We start from the raw sequence: 23,128 nt of genomic DNA, 5'->3' as shown, positions 1-23,128 counted from the left end.
TCCAAGCCCCCCTCCCCCCCATCTCCCCAGGACTCACCTGCCATCTCCTCTCATCTTCCTCGGGCCGGCCCCCCTACCCCTTTCTCTTTTCCAGTGACAATAATGAAGCTGAAAATGTCGCCAGCAAAGGCATCGATCTGTTTATCTATCACTCTCTAATCAAAAGTTTCCTGCCTCCTGTTAAAATACCAATGATTTCCTTTGCGGAATCAAACAGGTCTGTTCTCCGAGGCGGAGCGCGGCAGTGGAGACAGTTTAATTACCGCCTGTGACGCCTCTTCCCTGAATACCAATCTTTCCTGAGTTACATGATGAACGCACATTAGGGGAAGAATTAAATCCGAAAGCAGGAACTGACTAATTGTGGGGCATCTCATGTGGAATGGGGCTTCCTGATTAGGCGCCCTATCCTTTCCGGGGGGGAGGGGGGCCTGTGCCCACCCAAGCACCCAACCCTAGGAAATTCCAGCACGGTGCAGGGGAGCCTGGGGTTTACACCCTGAGTCCCCTGGACACATAATAAATGCAAGCCTTAAGACTGGGGGCTTGAGAGCCAAAGGCTGGGGCTGTATAGTCAACCCGGTTCTGGTCACTTCATTTCTAAGAGCCTCAGTTTTCCTGCATGGAAAATGGGAATAGTAAAGAGCCACGTGTCAAACGCTGCCGTGGAGATTAAATCAAACCCAAGAAGCCAAGCCTTGATCATAGGAGAGGTCAATTAATGAGAGTGGTTATTAGCAGTTAATGATACCATTAATTAGAACATTAAATGTAACAGTAACCAGATGTTTTTAATAGATTAATATCATATTTATATAAAATAGACGACTACAATTTTTCTATTAAGTAGGAACATGTTTCATGTTTTTGGTCAGCTCCATGTTTTTCAGTACCTCCTACTTTTCTGTTGTCATATGTTACTTTCACAACTAAAAAATTATTTAAAAATATATGACTACACGCTTACACGTTTTTATCATGTTAGAATGTTATTATAAAATATAATAAGGAGTCGGTCTCCTTTATCTCCTTTATCCTTTATGAGTTATTACAGGCCCAGGGAAGGGCTTACAGGAGCACATGTAAACCCTGCTCCTTCCCTGTCTGCTGATGACAAGACACACGATCACTCCCACGATGCTCAAACCTCGCTCACCCCTCTCTCTGTCACCTGGGCTGGCCTCACTGGGCCTTTCGCCCCCACACAGTCCTGCAGCAGGGTGAGCATGTCCCCGCCAGAGTGCTGGCAGGGTCCCCCCTCTCTCCTGCCCCTAAATTCCTTTTGACAGGAACAAATAACTACAGCGTGACACCATTTACGGAAAAGAATAGGCACAAAAATAGCTTTTAGATTTTATATTCTCAAAGAAAAAAATGATAACATTATTTATAAAAATAAACAAAAGTAACTCCCCTCTTCTGCCTTGAAAAATGCGAAGTCCCACATCTCCATTTCTGTCTCAAACACACAGGCGCGCGCGCACACGCGCACACGCGCACACACACACACACACACACGCACACATGGCTCTCTTCCTGTGCTGATAATCTCCACCTTTTTGTGTGGATGGAAACTGGGTTTCCCCTGCCGTCCATCACATCCCCACGGATGCCATGCTGGACTCCCCCGTCAGGGGACCAGCTGCAAGTTATGTCCCCAAATCGCTGACTCTAACCTTTCCTTGTCAGTGACCTCGGGAAGCATCCAAGTGTTCAGAAATGAAGCCCGCCGAGCCCAGGAGGTAGGGACAGGTCCAGCCCTTTTTGGGGGGCCATTCTGTGCTGGTTCCACCAAGAGGCTTATCCCTGGGGCAGCTTCCCGGCCTTCCATCCTGCCCAGTGTCATGAAGATTAAATCAAACCCAAGAAGCCAAGCCTTGATCATAGGAGAGGTCAATTAATGAGAGTGGTTATTAGCAGTTAATGATACCATTAATTAGAACATTAAATGTAACAGTAAGCAGATGTTTTTAATAGATTAAGATCATATTTATAAAATATATGTTTTTTATATATATTTATATAGGAGGAGCGATGCCAGGAGGAGAACAGGGCGGGGGTTCTTCTGGCTCTCCCAGCTCTCCCGGCCGCTTGCTGCCAGCACCCTGAGACACAGGGGGCCTCTCCTGGGGATGCTCTTCCCATCAGAATGCACCTAGGGGGAAACTGAGGCTCAACGGGCTTATCCCCTCCCCCCACTGAGCCTCTGACAGAAACTGGATGTACCCTTCCAACAGGCCTTTGTCCCAAGAGATCCCAAAGCCCCCATGCACAAGAAGAAGGAAGAAGACCCTTTTCTGGGGACTCTACTAGAAGAGACTACACTGTGCTACACAACTCAACAAATTGGCCCCGGGTGGCTGGCCCGCATCCGTGATACAGACGTGACTCTGTGCACACAGGCAGCGGTGGCCCAGGCAGGTCTCCACCCCCCAGGGAGCACACAGAGCCGCCCGGAGCAATGCAACAGGCAGTTATGGGAAGTCCCACGGCGGGGCAGGCGGGGTGTCTGGACAGAGAGGGCCTTTTGTTAGGAATCAGGTGAGGCTTGGGGGGAGAGGCGGGGCTTGCCAGGGGAAAGGGTGTGGGCGGGCGGAGGGGAGGCTGGGCCTATGGCCCAGGGCCTGGGGTGCCACATGGAAGAGCTACTCCCGAGGTCAGTGGCGGAGCCCTGCGGCAGCTTGGAACACAGCAGGGATGGGATCCTAGTTGCCCTTCGCTCTGGCCACATGGAGTATTTAAGAAGTGCCCCCAGGAGGATGATGGCTTGGTCCTGCGAGTGGGAGTGGCTCGCATTCCCTGCCCATGACCCGCACTGAAACCCCGGGGTTGCTGGCGGCCTTGCATTGGGCCTCCACCTCTGGCCTCCATCCCCGCCTGCCTCTCTGTGCCCCCTTCCCCTCCGTGTGTCCTCCCTCCCTCCCTCCACCCCTCTCCTCCCCCTCTCAACACTCTCTATTTCTCCTCCGTTCTCAGTCTCCCTGGACCCCCCCACCCACCTCTGAGCACCCACCTCTCACCCCCGGCCGCCACCACCAACACAGAGAGTGGGATGTCATTTATTTTTGTGAGATTTTTTTTTCACTGTTGGCACACACAATTCCCACCCAGCTCATAATGTAAATATGACCTTTCTGATATTCATTATCAATTAAAGGAACAAATCCCCTTCTCTGAGCTGCACAGGAGACCTTTCCAGCCGAAGAGCACAAAAGGGCCTCTCAGGCGGGCTGCCAGCTCGTCCATCTCCCATGGCTGGGTGCTGCGGGGGTGGGGAGGCAGGGCAGGCAGGACAGACAAACAGAAGCCCCTTGGAAGTCAGTGCTGCAAATGTCTAGGGCCCCGCGACAGTCACAGGGACCCTAAGGCAAAGGGGCTCCCCCAGCTTTCTTCTCCTTCTTCCGTTGGTGGGTCCCTCCAGACGGACGCAGGCCAGGCTTCTCCTCATTCAGGACCCGCCCGCCCCCCTGAGCTGTGGCCACCAGGGCCCCAGCTTCTCAAGAGTCCCTTCCCTCCCCTGCTGTGGGCCCAAGGAGCCACTTTCAGCCAAAAATGGAGCTCAGCCCACGGGAGGAGCAGCTTTGGGGGCCCAAACCCTGGCAGCTTGCAAAAACAAGACAGTTTTCTCATTATATATATATATATATATAACAGACAGTCATCTTGTGTAGAGGTAAGGCCCATTAGGCGCACATTGCTCGAGCTCCCGCCCTTCCTTTGTTATCTGTCCCTCCTCCTCATCTTCCTCCCCCTTCTTGTCACTCTGTGCTGGAAACACCCTCACAGCTCCCTCACAACACCATGTCCCACAAGAGCCCAACGAAAGCCTCAGAAGGAGCTCAAAGGCGGTGCAGAGGCCAGGGATGGGCCCTTCCCCCTCCCGTGCCCCACAGCGGACTCCTGCTCCCTGCTCTGGGGTCAGCGGCCCAAGAGCTGAACAAGGGGCAGGACAGCCTGTCTGGGATGGTTTCGGGAAGGTGGCCTCAGAGAAACAGCCATGCCCCAGCCCTTTCCCATGGCTGCACCCCCAGCGCCTCGTCCCAGCTTCCCCCAGAGCCCTAAGCCCACACACCGCCCAGGAAGAAAACCCCAGCCCACCGGAGACCCACCGGTCCCATGCTGCTGTCACAGCCCAGGCTTAATTGCTGGTTAGGGAGGGGCGGCAATCCCTGCCAGACATGCCCATGTGACTGGCGGGGCTAACCACACCCGTCTGGGGCGCCTGGGGACCATGCTGTGTGCATTAGAGGCTCCCAGTTGTGCAAACGGCATTGGGCACAGGGGTTGCCCAAGTCTGGTTCCCATTCCTAGAGCAACGTGCCCACCAGCGGCCCGAACCAGACGGGGAGGCGGAGAGCAGTCTGCTGGGGGGCGGGGGGGGGGAGGGGGAGGCCCATTTGGAAAGCCGCAGGGACACAGATGGGCGGGGGGAGGGAGAGGGCGAGAAAAAATGCAACAGCCCCAAAAGGTTGGGCAGTTGGGCCTCAGTGTCGGAAACGTTGTGACCAGCAGGCCTCTTTGTGTCCCATATTCGCTCCTGACCAGTGTATTCTCCAAGTTCAGTCCAACGGAGAAGAGGTAACAGCTCACGACCTTGAGCCAGATTTTCTCCCTGTACCCTCCGAGGCCACAGCAGCCTGGGACACATGGTGCTCATCCCACGTCCCTTTCCAGGCGGTAGGAAAGCCAGGCCCACCCAGGCCTGCACTAGCTGCCCTCCAGAAAGACCCAAGGCTCCCTTCAGGGGCCCACCTCTACCCGGGGAAGGCCAGCTTGCCTGGCTCCAGGCCTCCGGCCTGTGCATCCTCTGCAGCCTTCCCGCGGGGGCGAGGTGCACTCTGGTGACACCACAAGGCAGTCCGGGGTACTGCAGAGAGAAAGTCCGGACGGGGCTAGGAGGAGGGCTCAAAACTGGCACACGGCACCTAAAGAACAGACACACGTATCCACATATGCAAAGAAATGCGTGCGCACACACACAGATGCACACACGTGCACCCACGTACACACTTGTGTGCATATGTGCACTCGCGCGCACACACGCACCCATCCAACAGCAATAGCGTGGGACCAACACGTTCTCGCCAAAGTCCGTGGATCCCTCTGGCCACATCCCCCCTCCCGACGGCCTTTGTTTACTTAAAATGTCACTCAATCTGGGGAGCTGGCAATAGGAAAGGGACTCCAGAAAGCTTCTCCCACATCCTCCTGCCTCAGGGCATGATTGCCCTTCTCTAACTAAGGTATCCACCTGCTCACCCTCCCTTTACAGCTCCTGGGTCTCCTGCCATAGGGGCATATCCCAGACTTAGAAAATCAAGAACTGGAGCATCTAATGTATGTTCCCCACTATCAGGAAGCTAACCTATGGGTATGCCAGACATTTTCCAGATTATATTCCCTGCACCATGACTTATAGCAGCAAAATAACTGGAAACAACCTTATCATCCATCACCAGGGCCTGGCTGAGTAAAAGGTCATGTAGCCAAGACATGACAACCCAGCATGGGCTAGGACCAGAGGGACAAGGAGACCCGGCCCTTACCCTCTACAGAGCTCTTGGGCCAGTGCTGACACTTTCATGTGGCCCCTGGTGGTTCCTCTCACCCAGAGGGCACAGCCACATCCACGGGGGGTAAGTGGCAGCCAAGTAGGAGCAACTGTGGGCAGGTGTCCCGGGAGAAAAAGAATACAGTAGCCACATCGGCATGTAAGAAATACTCCGCCAGCTTCCTCTCTGCCTTGCCGGAATGAAACATTCCTCAAGCTAAAAGTTCAGCCACCATTACATGCTTCCCTGCTGAAGGGAACATTATAGCCTAGACAGGGGCCAGAGAACGAGTCACTTGGGCAATTACATTTGCTATCTATTGTATATATCATTAACCTCAGGCCAGTTTTTAAGCCCAAAACGTCATGGCTGAAATACACAAGAAACATGTATCATCTTGCACAGTTTTTCTGGGTCAGGGATTTGCGAGCAGGGACTGAAAGCGGACTGGTGCAGGGGTTCCTCGTCTGGTTGCAGTCAGGATGTCAGCCGTGAATGGTGGTCATCAGAAGGCTTGACTGGGCTTGAAACAAGATCCATTCCCGAGGTGGCGCATGGATGCGGCTGTGGACAGGAGGCCCCAGTTCCTTCCCCATTGAGCTGCTTGAGCTTCCTCACAAGATGGCAGCCGCTGTCGCCAGAGCAGATGACCCCGGTTAAGGAAGGTGGAAGCCACAATGTCTTGTACGCCTGACCGTGGAAGTGGCACTCCATCATTTGTACAGTATCGTATCAGTGACACAAGTCATTTCTACTCAGTGTGCAAGGGAACTATTCAAGGGCATGAATACCAAGAGGCAGGGATCGTGGGGGGCCATCTGGGAGGTTGGCTAATATGGTAATTAATATTCATATTCAGCAACACTGAGCACCCCCACCCCTGACATTCCCCCCCACACACACACTGGCCTCTGGTCCCCTCATCTGCCCCACGAAGATTCCCACTTGCTACCGTCTCTCAAATTCCTTTTGGAAAAGAAGAGATTGTAAATTGATTTGTTCATTTATTGAAACAGTGCCCATACTATCATTCTGTGTTGAAAGTCCTGATACACTCTCCTCTCTCCTGTCTACCACTTCCCTTTCACCACCCTACATTCCTGCTAACTTCTAGGACCTAAAGATCCCTAAAAGTGGACGGCCACACCCACTCCGTGCAGGCTGCATGTTTGTTAAAAAGAGCTGTGTGGCCTTTGACAGGTTTCTTACCGTCTCTGGGCTTCTCTTTCCTCATCTATAAAATGGGCTTACTAAAAGTACCTGCCCCTCTGAGGATAAAATGAAATAACACATGTCAAGTACTTAGAACAGCACCCGGCATGGAGCAAGTGTTATTAATATTCTCATTATTGCTCCCCTGTTGACACTGTATCTTCCTCCAGGAATCCCCCTCCAACTCCTCTTATCAGCCTCCTACTGCTCCTTTCCATACCCCCCCCCCCCCGCCCATCTCTTCACCATCCCAGCCAGAAGTGAGTCCCCACTATCCCACATCTCTGCAGCCCCTTCTTAACTTCCTCAGCCTGATAACATTCAGCTTCGTGACACACTGGTGGTGCCTAGGTCTTCACCCCCCTCCAATCCTGCCCCACTTCCCACCCCACCCACAGCTAAAATGTGAACTCCTTGACACTCTCCCAAGCCTCCAGCACACAGTGGGGGAGAGTGAGATTTACCCACACCGGATGACCGGTGGTGAGTGGGTGTTGAAGAAGTCACCGGAGAAGAGAATGAGCAGAGACAAGGGGGGCGCACCTGAATCCTTGCAAGGCGAAACTTTTAGGCTGCTTCCCTTTTTCCAGAACCTGCTCCTCAGCTACAAAAACTAAATAAATATATTTTTTTAATTTATGGTAAAATAGACATAACCTAGCATTGACCATTTTAACCTTCTCTGAGTGCGCAATTCGATAGCATCAAGTATATTCACATCGTTGTGCAACCATCACCACCCTCCTTCTCCGTCAACCTTTCACCTTGCTAAACAGAAACTGTCCCCATCGGGCAGTAAGTCCCCACTCCCTTCCTGCCACCCCCTGGCAACCACCATTCTACTTCCTTTCTCCGTGAATTTGACTCTTCCGAGTGCCTTGTGTAAGTGGAATCGTATAATATTTGTCCTTGGTGTCACTCGGCATACTGTTTTCAAGGTTGTAGCCCATATCTGAACTTCCCGCCTTTTTAAGGCTGAATAATATTCTTGTCTGTGTATGTCACATTGTGTGGATCCACTCATTCGTTGACGGATATTTGGGCTGCTTCCACCTCTTGGCCCTTGTGAATAATGCTGCTATGAACATGGGGTGTATGAACATCTGTTCCAGTCCTTGCTTTCAATCCTTTGGGATGTACACCCAGAATGGAATTACTGGATCATATGGTAACTCTACGTTTAATTTTTTTGAGGCATGCCACACTGTTTTCCACAGTAGCTGCACCATTTTATATTCCCACCAGCAAGGCACAAGAGCTCCAATCTCTCCACATCCTCACCAGCACTGGGTGTTTTCTGTTTTATCCCATTTTGTGTTTTCTAATAGCCATCTTCATGGACAAGAAGTGCTTAAGGCTTATCCTCGTATTGCTCTTGCCATTATTGGCCAAGGAAATATTTATTGGTGCCTGGAACATAGTCGTGACTCTATGAATGCTGGTAACTTCCATCATGTAAAGCTCTGGCTCAAATGACTCCCTGGGAGGGAAGGACACTGAAGGTCAGTCACAGGCTCAAGAGGCAAAGACTCTACTTTGCACCCAGAGGCAGATTCCAAAGTGCCAACCAGCACCGGCTCCGTCATCAGTCCCTTCACCTCTTTGCTAGGTGATTCACATACCACACACCTGTCTCCATCTGTGGTTTCCGTCTCTTCTCTCCCCAGAAGACCCCCTGAGGAGAAGTAAGCGACCACACCCAACGTAGAGATGGGAGTGACCTAGAGATCAAGGGTTGCCCGACCAGAGCTCTCCAAGAGAAGCTGCCGCATCAGCTTGGGGATCAACTTTCCATGAGGAAGCAAAGGGTCTCTTCCAAGACCAGCTTATGAAGCCCAGTTTCCGAGGTAGGCGAGTCCAGGTCAGTCGCTCTGCTTTGCTCGGTGCCCTCACTGCGCCAGAGAGTTGCAAAAGTTCCCTCCTTTGGCATCCTTCCCTCCAGTGGAGCTGACCCTGCAGAGCCCGCTCACTGTCTCTAGAAGCTCCCAAACAAGGAGCCACGTGGTGTGGTGGTGAGATAAGCACGGGTTCCCGTCCAGCTCTGCCCCTGCCGGCTATGCCAACCGGATGAACTCCCTCACCTTTCCTGAATCTATGCGAAAGGGGAAGGGGGAGGACATTCCATGCCCCACCCGCCCCTCCCACCCTCGGCCACAACGAGGGTAAAAATCTTGCCACATCTGCCGCCCTGAAACGCTATAGGAGCTATGGCTTCATTTGGAGGGAAAATTCCCATAGATGGATTGGGATTTTCTTCATAGACTCTCTCCCTGTCAAGAGCCCAAGACCCATTTACAGAAGGTGCTACATAAGGCAGAGTCCTTTTTTTTTTTAATTATTTATTTAAGAGAGAGTGAATGAGAGAGAGCATGAGCACAAGTGGGGAGGGGGGAGGGAGAGGGAGAAGCAGATTCCCCCCTGAGCAGGGAGCCTGACATGGGGCTCGATCCCAGAACCCTGGGATCGTGACCAAAGCTGAAGGCAGACACTTCCCCAGCTGAGCCACCCAGGTGCCGAGAGTCCTCGTTTTTAAGGATAGCATGAAACCACTTTCTTCATCTGGTTCACCTGAAAGCATTGCCTTCCAGCCAAATTCAGCTCCAGCCGGGATTGACTGGGACTCAGATGTGTCTAGTTATTTGCAACAGTGGGATCAACATTTTCAGCTGAGGAGGGACCCCCAGGACATAAGACCCCGGTTGAGATTGGAATTTGAGAGGTTACCGTAGGAGAGGGTAATGATTAGGTGAGGGGAGCAATGTGTAGCTAGAAAGGGAACGTGGTTTTGTTTCTACTTCTTTTTTAAAGTAATCTCTACACCCAATGGGGCTTGAACTCACAACTCCGAGATCAAGAGTCGCACGCTCCAGCGACTGAGTCAGCCAGGCACCCCTGTTTCCACTTCTTCAGCAGGTCTTTTTTATGTACTGAAAATGATATTGCTTTTCCATTTGTGGAATTCATATAGTTTCTTCTGAAATAGTCTATTTAAATAAAAGAGTAATCCCTTGGATGGAAAGTACTAAGTAAATAATTATATAGTACTCTAAAGTGTCGAGATGGCCATCAAGACAGGGATATTTGCAGAGAGGGATCTAACAGACCAAGGAGGATTACAAACAGCATCTTTACTCCTACATATTTGTTTCCATCAAGTAATTAGTGCCAGTGACTGTGTGGAGTGGTTCGGGCTATGCTGGGGCTATGCTGTGGCTATGAGCTGCCAACTCAGCACCCCCGCAATCTCCTTCCCAGGATTCCCCTGCAGCTGGGACTCCATTTCCAAGAACCCCCTTCCCCATGCAGGGGTTAGAACCTGGGAGGAGCACGATGTGGAATCTGCAAGGTGGAAGAGAAGTCATCTTTCCCTGGAGGCAGTTTGCAGCCAAGAGCCTAAGATGATGTGAGGTTTACAGCAGTTTTCCAGAGAACTTCAAGAATGACTCACTTTGGGGCTGTAGCCCGAAGGGGTGAGGAGGAGCTTCCTAGATTTTCTTAAGAATTGTAGGACCTTCCCAGCAAACTCTCCAATAATCACTCACGTACGTGCTAAAATGACGTTATAGAAGCTCTGGAAATCAGTCAGAGATCTACGGCAACCAAGCAAATGCCCAACCAAGAAAAAGTCATATTCCATTGGTGGGAAACATGGTCTTTTTACTGGCCCTCTCTTTGCCCCCTCCCTGGCATGGCACGGCACAGTTTGGGGGAGGAAGGAGCCCAATTCCCACTTCTCTTCCTGAAATCAGAGAGAGTAGGGTGGACTTAATTTGCAATGTTCAAACCTGTGTGGGGGCTGCCTGAGGGATTGGCTTCTGTGGCATCTGACCTGGAGCTCAGGCAGGGAGCAGTGGGTGTGACTCGGGAACATTCAAGGGTACTACACACCTGCAGACTCCTGAGGCAAGAGATTACTGATTGGGGAGCATAATAAAGCAGAGAAGGTCCAAGAAGAAACAGGGGTTATACTCAAGAAAATGAAGACATTTAAAAGAAGTCACAGATATGGAGCAATACACAGGCCCAGGGAAGACACATGTCCAGAAAAGACCTGAGAAGACCTCAAACTTTCATGCAAGGCTGATCTCAAGGCTCAGACTTGCCCTGCTAATTGGTGAAGGTGTTGCCTGCCAGTCTGCAAAGACTGGGAGAGGTGGCTGATTTTTTTAATACCCAATTTTAAATAACAGATCCCTAAGAAAAAGGAAAACATGGCTCACGCAAAGGAACAAAATAAATCTCCAGACACAGTCCCTGAAAACTCACAGGCATCAGACTTACTAGGCAAAATCTTGAAAAGAACTGTCTTAAACATCCTTTTGTGGTTCATAAGCATGGTGATTGGATGTACACGCCATTGCGCGATGTCTGTCTCCCTTGAACCTTGTGACCTTGGCACATTACCCATCTGATGTGAAAAAAAAAACTATCTTAAATAGGCTCTAACAGCTAAAAGAAAACACAAAGAACTAAAAGAAATTAGGAAAACAATATGTGAGCAAAATTAGCACATAAACAAAGAGATTGAAATTATTTTAATAGAACCGAGAGGAAACTCTGAGGTTGAAAAATACAATAGCCGACTTGGAAAATTCACAAGAGTGGTTCAGAGCAGATGTGAACAAGCAAAGGAAACAATAAGCAAACTTGAAGAGGAGTCATTTGAAATCATAAGTCTGAGGAGGAAAAAGAATCAAGAAAAGTAACAAGAGTTCAAGGGTACCATTCTGAGGTACCATTAAACAGCTTAACGTATGCATCAAGGCAGTCCCAGAAGAAGAGGGTAAGAAAGGAGCAGAGAGATTTGAAGAAATAATGGCCCAAAAGTCCCAAAGTTTAGAAAATACTTAGGCCTACCTATTTAAGAATCTCAATAAACTTCAAGTTTATTCAAAGAAACACATATGCCCATTTATCCAAAAATCTGACTTCTGAGGAATTTTTGCATAAGGAAATATGGTCATCTTGAACCTGGGTGGACAGGTAGCTGTCACGGCCATTTTGTAATTGTGAGTAGTCAGACCAACCTATAAGTTCCACGATAGACGTTTGGGTAAATAAAGTATATCTGTATGATGGGACATTGTGCAGCCATGACAAAATGCTGACAAGGTCCAGAATTGGACAGAAAGAGAAAAGAGGGGCTTAGAAGATGCCACGTGCAACCTTATTTTGGTAACGCAAGTATATATGTCTATTTGTGAAACAGAATTTGGAAAGATAGCCATGAAAGAATGAAGAGTAGGTTTTGTCTGAGTGCATGAGATTAAGGATGTGCTTTTTGTTTTCTTCTTTTTGCTTCTATTAAAGAAAAAAAAAACTATGAGAATAGCTAGTATCAAAAAGACAAGAAATAAGCACTGGCAAGAAGGTGGAGGAAAGGGAACCCTTGTACACCACTGGTGGGGATGTAAATTGGTGCAGCCATGGTGTAAAACAGTATGGAGATTCCTCCAAAAATTAAAAATAGAATTACCCTATGATTCTGTAATTCCACTGCTGGGTATTTACCCAAAGGAAAACTCTAATTCAAAAAGATACGTGCATCCCTATGTTATTGCAGCATTACGTACAACAGCCAAGAGATGGAAGCAACCACAGTGTCCATCAGTAGACGAATGGGTAAAGAAGATGTGGTGTATGTATACTACGGAATATGACTCAGCCATCAAAAAGAATGAGAGCTTGCCATTTGCGACAATATGAATGGACCTAGAGGATATTATGCTAAGTGAAATGAGTCAGACTGAGAAAGACAAATACCACATGATTTCCTTTGTATGTGGAATCTAAAAACCTAAACAAATGAACAAACAAGCAGAAAAACCCAAAGAGACGCTTCAATACAGAGAACAAACTGGTGGTTTCCAGAGGGGAGGTGGGGGGAGGTAGGCGAAACAAGGGGATTCAGAGGTACCAACTTCCAGTTATAAAATAAATAAGTCAGGGGCACCTGGGTGGCTCCGTCGGTTAAGCACCTGCCTTCGGCTCAGGTCATGATCCCGGGATCCTGGGATGAGTCCCACGTTGGGCTCCTCGCTCAGTGGGGAGCCTGCTTCTCCCTCTGCCTGCAGCTCCCCCTGCTTGTGCTCTCTCTCTCTCTCTCTGACAAATAAATAAATAAATAAAGTTTTTAAAAAAATAAAATAAGTCATGGAGTTGAAAAGTACAACATAGGGAATCTAGCCAATAATACTGTAATAATGTCATACAGTGACAGACAGTGACTTCACTTATCACAGTGAGCATTTAAGAAAACACTATTGGATTTATATGAAGAGATAAAAAGACCTGCTTTAAAATGAGTCACCTACCTAGGAAGTGTCAGGAGTGGGATTCGAACTTCTATGGCTTCCCAGTCCACCACGCTGCCTTCTGTCCCAGCACCAAATGCCCTGCTGTTGAGTTTCCCTTCACTGAGAATGGCCTCTTTCCCAGGGGATGCCCCCAGGTCCACGATGCCTCACTGAGGGCTCCCTTCTTCATTTCACTTACTCTTACAGGCCTCGGGAGGATTTGTTGGCTGAGAAAACCTGAAGCTTCATCATTCAGTGGGCTTCCTATTCTCAATTAGCTGCTAAGACAAAACTTTTGGATGTTAAATCTCAATGACCATTTCACCTGCAAACAAGAAAGCCACTCACTCTGCGAGCCACACCAGCTTCATGCCCTCTTCAGACCTTCTTCGCTAACCATGAGTGCAAGAGCCAAGAATTGGGATGACCAAACAGTTAAAGCTAGATGTTCTCGTCTCTGAGTTTGCCAAGGTGTCTTTGCAAATTTCCTCTTTAATTTGCATAATTTCCCCTAGCATCGCCTCCCCCCACCCCCAGGGGCTTTGGATATCAAACATAAACAGGAAATACGAGTCAATCCCCTCACCTTTGCCAATGCCTAAATGAAATCAAATAAAAAAAGTAATAAAATAAAATGAATGATGGTCATTACCTTGCCACGGCCATTTCAGAGTAACAAGGTCTGACAAGTATTAATTCACCATGCGGCCATATACATGCCCAGATTATATGATGTTATACTCACTTTCCACTACTGCGGACCGAGATGTTCTCATCCCAAAGAATCTTTAGAATTCAAGTATATGAACTTTGAACTGTGCAGTGTCTGCAAGAATAAAATTCCACCAGGAAAGAGATTCAGACAAAAGTCAACGGATGGATGGCTCCACTCGGAATCGGCAGCTTTAAAAAATAAAATCCATCTCATCACAAGCCCAGGAATACTTTGCCACTAAGAGTATCAAACAGAACCCTGGAAACTCATGCACTCATAAAAAGGTGCTAAAACCCCGAAATCATTAACTCAGGGAATAGCAAAGACATCTACTTTCTAGGTGGGGACAGATGTTTTTTTCTGGCACATGCTTCCAAGTTTCAAGAGAGCGCCAGTGTCTAGAGCAGTGATGCCCTTGCTCAGAAAACTCAGCTCGGGTTCAACAGGCCAACGAGGGCAATCTTCCCTGGTCCTGGGTTTCCTAGGAAAGAGCTCCTCTCATGCTAAGGCAGGAACCACGGAGTTGCACAGTCAAGCTCCCGAAAAGAAGGAAGAATCAAGAAATGAAGGAAGCCCCTGGAAGGTTTCCAGGCAGAGGCTGAAGGATGTAGTCAACTCTCTCTAGGACTAGTCAGGAGATACAAAATAGAAGCAACCAGAATTGAAGTCCTAAGAGTGTAATGTCCACCAACAAGAATGACTTTTTTATTCCTAGCAAACTAAGATCTCACACTAAAACTTCTAAAATGAAAAATGGAGAAGTCAAAGCCGTACCAAAGGAAAGCAAGGAAAAAAAAAAAGGAGAAAACAGGGGGGCAAAGCGTCATCAGACATCTGGGGTATCAGGTTCCCAGCTACCAGCCTTTCCTTTTCAGGGGTTATTAGAATGTTTGAGATATATATATTATATTATGCATATATAATATATATTCATATTCCAAAATATGACAAGAAAACCATAAAATTAAAATGAATCGGGGTTTAATTAAAATGTCTGCAAAGCTTAATATTCTATCAACTTTGTTAAGGGCGAAGTTTAGTATTCATAAAAATTCCATTACATTGGAAAACAGTTTGAAAGGTAGATATTTCTCCTTTTGCAGGAATTCCTAGGTGCACATGATTGCCAAGAAACCTTCACCATCATAAATGCAATGAGGTACTCAGAGCTAAATCATTCCAAAGGCAAAATGGTGTTTAAAAATCTTTCCCACAGTCACAGCGAACAACAGAGGTGGGGCTGCATTGTCATAGGTGTGGTGTGAGGCGGGGCGGCGTCTAGGAAGGTAGAGGTGCCTCCCTCCAAGGCAGCCCCTGCACCTGGGCCACTGCAGAGCCAAGGAGCCAGCAGCCAGGGGACCATTCCCCCAAGTCCCCCGTCCGGTGGCCCAAGCCCTGCCCGGTTCCCGGGCTCCCAGCGCCTCCCTGGCTAAGCTCCCACCTCTCTCTTAAGCTTCTTTCCTAACAACAGCCCCAGGGCCAGACCCCTAATTGTCAGCTTCTTCTAAGTGCCAGGGAAAAAAACAAAAAACCTTCTCCAGTCCTCCTCCTCCCTCCCCAACACAAGCCCAGGGGGTCAGGCAGGTTCAAAAGGTGAAATAAATGAATCTTTACACATTATAAGGACCCGAGCCACATTCTCTGTGGCATTAGTGCCTGAAATGGCAGCGAGTAAAAGCAGGTGTGCCGGGCGCCCTGTCAGCTAATGACACTGATAAGCTTGCCATGCCCGGTTCTGCTTCATTTCAAACAGACTGCTGGAAAAAAAAAAAAAAAAAGGAGGGGAAAGCCAGAGCAGAAATAATTGCGGGAGCTTCCAGTGAGAGCTCAGAGAGCCTGCAGGCAGAGACCAACGTGCCTGATTTCATCCTCTTCCTTTTATTTCTAGAACCTTAAACGTTCTGCTATTATAAAAGTCATCATGTCAGCCTTCTCCCCAGCCTCTCCGCTGCCCATTTTCAAATTGTATCAATTGGTAAGGCTTTTGGGCTGAAGGATTTTCATCTTGATTTATGGTGTCTGTGCTTTAAAGATGAAGCGAGCCCCACTGACCTGATTCCGGCACGGAGGTGCGCCGTCCTGGGCTGTGTTCACCACCCGGATCCTCCCCGAAAGCCCGGAGAAACTGGGGAAGGCTTGGTGTGTCTCTTCTTTTCCTCCCGTCTGCTTTGCTTTTCTTTTCCTTCCTTCCTTCCTTCCTTCCTTCCTTCCTTCCTTCCTTCCTTCCTTCCTCTCTTTCTTTCTTTTCTTCTTTCCACTATTATTACTAAAGCAAATGGCAGGTGAACAGCACTGTCATCAATCTCCAGCTCAAGTGGGTGAAGGCGAGTCTTTGATCCTGGGCAGGGATTTGGGGCTGGGGCAGCAGGCTTTCGGGTCCCGAGGAGACTGATGACCACTGGCTTCAGAACTGGGGACCTGAGAAGGAAGGCAGAGCACGGACCTCGCAGAGGGGCCCCTTTCAACTACTACTTTCTAAGCAAAGAAACGACAGAGTTGGAGAACAAGGGCTGTGCCTGGGCTTTTTAACCAGAGGATTGCATAAACAGTAAAAAAAAAAAAAAAAAAATGTAAATAAAGAAATACACGCCAAAATGCCCATTTCTGCAAGTCCCCGGGCATGCGGGGAGTGCTCCTACTTCGTTTTCTAAGTTGGCGAGGGGGGAGCCCGGAGAGTGGGTTATTAAAATGTTCTGTTGAATCGTGGGAGGGTTGCCAAACGAAAAGCAACTTCCGCAGTCCTCTTCACACACGCACGCACTGTCCACCGGGGACTCTGGAATAAATGCCCCGCTGGCTTTGTCATGCAAAAACACGCGTCCTGTCCCACCTGTCACCCACCACCCCCATGGGGGAAGCCGGCAGGAAACAGAGAAGGGAGACAGGAGGCCGAGAAGGGGCCCCCGGGGCACAGAGGTAGAGAGGGAGCCCCCCTCGGGCTCTCCCCCCGGCTCTGCAGAGCCGCTTTGGAGCCGGGGTAGGCTCGAGGCAGCGCCGGGAAGGCCAGAGGAAGACCCTGGTAGGAATCCCGGGGTCAGGTTCAGGCGCCGGATGGCGCAGCCGCAGCCGAACGCACGGATAAATTAATCAGACACCTGCACTGAATTTATCACCGAGGCTCTCGGGATGAATGTGGCAAAGACATATGAGGCCCCATCTCCGACTTTCCCCGGGAACGATGATGGAGGTTCCCCAAAGTCTTTTTCCCTAATTCTCTCCAATTAATCTAAGTGTGCTGTTTACAGGCCTGTTGACTTTCCAGCTTTGCTTTTCAGGGCCTCACAAAAAAAAAAAAAAAAAAAAAGGAAAAATTCCCACCTTCCCGAGCCTGGAGCCCCTTGCAAGGGCGCCCACAAGAGAGGTAACCCTCCACGGCCCAGGTAAAATGGGCGAGAAATAAAGCTCAGTGTTGAGAGAGAAAAAGAGAGACAGAGAGAGAGAGAGAGGGAAAATGCTAATTGTACCGGGGACGCTGACAGACTTGACAGAAAGTGTCTTCATTGAGAAATTGCGATCTGAAGTTCTCCCTTGTTCCTTCAGAAACAGGAGGAGAGAGGCACGGGGGAACCTGACAGGAAGTGCGGATTCGAGACTTCAAATACAAACATTATGAAAAACAAGCAACATCTGCAAACAGTAAGTACTCATTTATATTTTATGGAGTGTGTGCTTGGGATTCTGACAGCTTTTTAAACAGAGACCATATTAGGCCCATTCAGAGCGGAGAATGTCCCTTTTAAAAATGCATTACCCCGCTGCTCTGGCAGGTCGGCCGGGCCAGGCTGGCCTCAGGTGAGCCCTGACCCCTCCCGACCTGGTCTAACCAAACCCGCATGCGGGCTGGCAATGGGACCGTTTAGGGCTCCCCTCTCAAGGTCAGCGCAGGCGGGGGCTGGAGGGTTAGTATTCAGCTGGTTTCTCCCTCAGCTGGCAGAGCGGCTTTGAACTTTTCCCTTTTGAACAAATAGGACGGGAAACGGCAAAGAAACAAGTGCTGGGAATCATAGAAGGGAGTGCGCCGCAAATAAATAAATAAGCCTCAAATAAATAAATAAATGGCCAGCCGTGTCCCGGGCAAGGGAAAGGCACCACTCCTGGATTTCCAGTGTCTCCATGCGGGGGGGGGGGGGGGGGAGATGAGAAACTTTAAAATAAAAACAATAGAATAAACCTTCGCTCTTTTTCCTCCCCCACTCCGAAGGATGAGCCCTTTATTTTTGACAACAAATAAGAAGCAGTTGGCAGGTACGGTGTGCTCTGCACCATGAAATATTTAGTAAGGCAGTAAGGACTCCCCGGACAGCTTAAGAAAACCACGATTATATTCAGAGAGAAAGCCATGAACAAACAGAGGGGGGGAAGACAAAGAAAGATAAAGGAAGGCCTTTCATCAGGACTTCCTGTCCAATAATGCAGCCAGGCTTGATCCGTATGTTTTGAGAAAAATCAAAGTGTCACAACTATCCAAAATGTCAATAGCTCCGGTAAGGAATATTGTCTAACATTTTCTATTACACCGTTCAAGAATTTGCCTCCCAGCACAATTTGGAAGAAAACACTCTTTTATTTCGAAAACACTCAAAAGCAAAGAAAGGAGAGGGGGGAAGAAGGAAACGGAACAAGGCGCATTTCACTGCCGCGTGTAATACAATAAGGCTCTGGGCTCCCAAACCAGCCTGAAAGCCGATCCTCTGATGAAAGTGAGTCCTCCTTCACACCTCTCCTGTGTTCTGTCCTTTCTTTGCACACACTCTTGCAAAGGCACTTCCTGGACACTTGGATGTCACCGAGCCATCTCCACGCAGCGGGAAACCAGAGAAGGTGGGCTTTCAGCAGCCTTAATATTTGGATAATCCTGCATCATGATTTCAGGGTTGCGTCTGGAAAGCTCCACCAGCTCCTCTCCACGCTAGGCACCTGGCCCCGCTGGGTGACCCTTGTCAGGGAGGGAGAAAAGGAAAAAAAAAAACAAACCAGACCCTGGTGTGTAAACAAACACTTTATTGCTGCCTCCTCGAAATGTAAACAAAATGCACGCACCTCGCTCTGGAGAGCTGTCCCCGGTGGTAGCTACTGTGACAAACTTGTGGCCGGGTGCCTCTCGGAGTTGCCTCCTCGAGATCCTGGACTTTCTAGAAGGAAAAAATCACGCACGAGTGGCCGCTGTTGGTGCCTCGTGGAATCTTCCCTGGAATGAAACAGGCCTCCGACAATCAGTATTACTGACAAATTCATCCCCATGTAGAAACTGTGGGTAGCTCCCAAGCTGTCCCGGTGTCCGGCACAACTGTCTCAATGAAGTTGAGGCCTTCGTGCCGGTTTGTTGGTAGCTTTCCTGGGTCGGCTACCTGTGGGTAGCGCTCCGGTTGGCCGGAGGGCTTTGGTCTCATCAGAGCAATATCTGACCTCGCTCCTTTCATTCCGTCTCTGCTAGGCCTTTGTCTCTGCCTCCCAACAAACTCGTGCCAAGTGCTGAGAAGACGTCCTTCACCTATCTCGAGGGAGGGAGAAGGCAAGAGGCGGGCAGGCGGTGGTTGTCGACATTTCTGCCCAAACTCAGAATTTACCAGAATCAGTTTGTAAGCACAAGGCGAGCCAGGCACTCCACGTCAGGGGTTCCAAATTCTCCTTTATTATTATTATTATTATTATTTTCCTTAAGGAATGGAGAGGGCACAGGTATTAAATATTGGGATATTTTGTGCCAGTTGCTAAACAGCCCTTCCCCCCAGTCCGTCTGGTGCTTGTTGCCCTGGCTTTTGTCCAGAACCTCTTCACTTCCTTTAATTCAGCACCTAAAGGGTTAACGTCTGGCAAAGCAGAAGGACCGCCAGGCCATCCCTGCCCGGTGCCCATTGGCGAGAGCCACTGCCCACCATTGTGCGCTGTTTTGCTATAACCCGACCTCAGTTCCCCCACACTCATTGCCAAGCCTGAGGTCATGCAGTCTTGCCCTTGGTTGAGTTCTTACAGGGCTGTTCTCGGGAGAGCAAGGCTTCCCCAAGCTCTCCCCTCCTTGGGACCCAGTTTCCGACTGACCTGTCTCCCATCTGAGAACTGGAGGGACACTTTGGGACATTCAGGAACGGCGGAGCCAACAGGCAAAACTCAAACGCCTCTTGCCCGAGTCAGGAACAGTAAACAGCAGCAGAAATCAACAGTCACCAGGGTATAATTGTCATTAGTATGTAAATTTTAAAAGCTCAGTCAAAAACATCAATACCTCCCACTTAATTTATTACTATATAAAGATGGATGGTCGTGGAGCTTAGCATTGATTTTTAGAGCCCTTAAAAAAAAAAAGGCGGGGAAGAAAATCGTCAAAGACAACTTAACACAAAATGGTGTGTCTCAAAATTAATCATCATGCCCTTTTAAACACATACGCACACGCACTTAGAAAAACACTGTACCAACAGCCCATGTGGGCCCATCTTCCTTGATTGGCTTTTCTGAAAATGAAGAAATGGAAGAGGCCATTTCTGTAAAGAGCCCTCTCAGAGTGGATTAGATGGAAAGACGGGTTAGCATTTTGACTGTATCGACAGCCGACCATTAGGCGAGCGCACTCCAGCCCTGCCACTGAGAGGAAATCGAACAGAACAGTTCCCCGGCCGGGCTGGGCAGGACAACCCATCAGCTCCGGGGCCCCGGCCGCCAGGGACAGCGCTGTCACGGCTCCTGCTCTCTCCCCGCCTGCTGTAATTACGCCATCACCTCCCTATTTACTAAAGTGTTTCTAGGAATAGTCATGACGGCTAAATAAATAAGTAAATTCATCATCAGGTTTAAAATTGTGCCGGGGAGCCTGTAACCCTGGGAGCTGTGTTTGTGTCTGCAATGACATTGCAGGGATCAGAGCATGGTCGTCCCCTGTGCCGTGCAAGGATGGGTCACTTCTCGGCTTCTGACATTTTGAGATGCTTGCATGTGTACAGAGGGAGAAGAGGGGTGGAGAGAAAAGACGGGGAGGGAGGGAAGGAAAAAAAAAGGGGAAAGAAAACAATAAAGATGTCGAGGCGGGATCATTTTGAAAGTGTATCGTACGCCTCTCATGTTGACTTGTTTTCAGGCACGGTGGCTCTGGACCTTGGAACATTCTCCTGATGACGGCATCTAAGCCTTTCTCGTAGCCCGGGTAGGGGTTGTGTCTCTAAATCTCCTGGTGAGCCAAGATGTCCAAAAGAATAGGCATGCCCACGTTGGAGAGTGATGAGGTTATTATTTGTCTCCTACTGCCTGAATTCCAGGACTCTGTCTCTCACACTCCCCAACAAACCCCTCGAACTACAGATTATTATCTTGGGCTTTATTATGGCATCTGGGAAAACTTTTTTTTTTTTTTAATAGAGTTGTTCCACTAATAACCGGGCTATGAGCCAGGAGTAGACCCTCACATTCCCCAGACTCGAAATGGGCACCTTTTTCGAGAAGCATTTTGTCAAGAGAACCCCACTCCTCCCGATACGGGCTGTTTATCCGGGTCTGTGCTTCCAGGCTGATATTTCTGATTTATCGGGATCCTTCAAAGGTATTCAGTAGGAATACGGTTCTCCTCCTCACTTTGCTTATGAAGTGGAACTGCGGTTTGAAAGCAACATCAAGTTGCTAGCTGTCTTCTTGCTGTAATTGGATTTAATTCATGATCTTTCATTTCAGTAAAATCACAGGAAAACACAGGGATGTAAATGTGTGGGCTAATTGCTTATGGAAATTCCGGTGCCGTCCTTGGTATAAATTTACCTTTTGCATGAGGAAGACACAGTTGTGTCATTATCGTGGAATTTTACAACAATATGTAATTACAGAGAGAAGCAGGTGTAATTAGTGAGTCTTTCCACAAAGCAGGTAGCATCCTTGGTTAAATATTTACAGCTGCGCCAACAGCCAGTAATAATGAGAGTTTTCTCAGCCACGCGTTCCAGAGCATCCAACAAATATTATGAAAAGTGGTCATTATCAGGCGGCAGGCGCTGCTTTGCCTTCTTGCTTGCCAGAAATGCTTCTGGACGGCTTGCTGGATGGGAATCCGGGCTAGGTCGGCTGTGCGCTTTCAACGGTGATGAAGACAAGTCACTGAGATCTCTTCCCTTGTTGCTGCAGAGAGGAGCAATTAAAGCTGCATATTTAGAGATGACATCAGCCAGGAGTCCTGCGCAGAGAGAGCATGCCTTGCTCTCCTTCTCGCCTTTCTTTCCTCGTTCCCTTTTCTGTCCAGAGCAAACCCACGGCAAGCTGCAAAGGTGCCGGGAGTCTGCAGACTCGCACGCTCCAAACCGCTGGCCAAGGGTCAGCCTGACCTGCAGATGGGGCACAAAATAAAATCAGCGCGACCCACCCTACGCGAACACCCTCTGTGGCTCTTTATTACCAAATGATATGAACTTTGACCCAGCCCAAACAAAATTTAATATTTTCTCCCAAATAGTTAAAAAAATTCATTCTGGGGCTCGAGAGGAGTCAGGGAGTCTGCGAGCCGTAATTTGACATCTGAATTATTCTGAGGCTAATACGGAAAGCTATTCACAAGCTTATTTGGAGATGTGTCAATCAAGATATCACTTGTGCGGGGAAGATGGACCCGGGCTTAGGACTGCAGATAGCTTTCAGGGAACCACAAAATAAAAGGAAGCCAAGCTCTGATGAATATGTTACGTCTTCATTCTTGACGATGACATGGTTTCTTTTTTTCTTTTTTTTTCCTTGGTAGAGAGTACAAATGGAGGAGAGCAGTGTCCCTGGGATGTGCCTTTTTCCACACCTGTAAAAACATTTTAACGTTTATTAAAATTGATAACCATAAACAACAAACATGGTGTCGAAACTCGCCTCTGTTAATTTCAACGCGCTGATTAAGATTTTAAGCAACGCTTCTAAATTAGACTGTCAGGCTGCTGTCTTCAACGCAGGGTTGAGGTTCTGATCTCACGCAGGCTTGTTTGAGCGAGCAGCCTTTCTGAGTTGACTGTGAGCCAGGCTAGCAACGTTCAGTGTTCTTTCACTCATTTTCCATGAGATGGGGGTGATTCAATTAGCCCTGATTGTCCATGAGATGTGGCCCAAAATAAAACGGCTGGGCTCTGATATCCTCCTCCCGAGGTATTTCCCAGCTGACAAGTAACAATGTTAATTACCCATTGTTATGATCTGAAAGACACCAGAATTTTAATTATGTAAATTTGAAGCCATTTTGTTCATATGAGCAAAAAATATAAGCAGACAGTGTTTTTCTTAGCAGGACCTGTAATCCCTGTTTAGAATCTCTGCAAACTTAACTGCCCTGTGCCTGATGTGTCAGAGAAGAGGCAACTCCATCCACGCCTAAGCAAACTGGGGAGGACATCTTTCCTAAG

The 23,128-nt window shown here is 48.7% G+C and overlaps 1 protein-coding gene and 1 non-coding gene across 3 annotated transcripts in view; one reads left to right on the top strand and one right to left on the bottom strand.

Moving 5' to 3' along the window:
- The first annotated feature begins 11,077 nt into the window (after window positions 1-11,077).
- On the top strand, window positions 11,078-11,178 carry LOC113252594 (small nucleolar RNA U13). Its single transcript, XR_003314945.1, has one exon. It is a non-coding gene; the product is annotated as a small nucleolar RNA U13 (small nucleolar RNA).
- A 7,146-nt stretch (window positions 11,179-18,324) lies between these two features.
- FTO (FTO alpha-ketoglutarate dependent dioxygenase) overlaps window positions 18,325-23,128 on the bottom strand; it is a 415,235-nt gene continuing 410,431 nt past the window's right edge. Inside the window, exon 9 of one of the 2 annotated variants that reach the window (XM_026494768.4) lies at window positions 18,325-18,963. In XM_026494768.4, coding sequence (XP_026350553.1) covers window positions 18,846-18,963 — 118 coding nt within the window. In that variant the 3' untranslated portion in view covers window positions 18,325-18,845. Of the gene's footprint in view, window positions 18,964-22,243; window positions 22,537-23,128 lie in introns of those variants that run through there. The other variant, XM_057314090.1, reaches the window with a different exon arrangement.

This window comes from Ursus arctos, unplaced genomic scaffold, assembly GCF_023065955.2.
Source record: "Ursus arctos isolate Adak ecotype North America unplaced genomic scaffold, UrsArc2.0 scaffold_19, whole genome shotgun sequence".
Classification (NCBI taxonomy): Eukaryota; Metazoa; Chordata; class Mammalia; order Carnivora; family Ursidae; genus Ursus; species Ursus arctos.
Note: the sequence above shows the minus strand (reverse complement) of the source record. Positions and strands in the feature narration are given on the sequence as shown.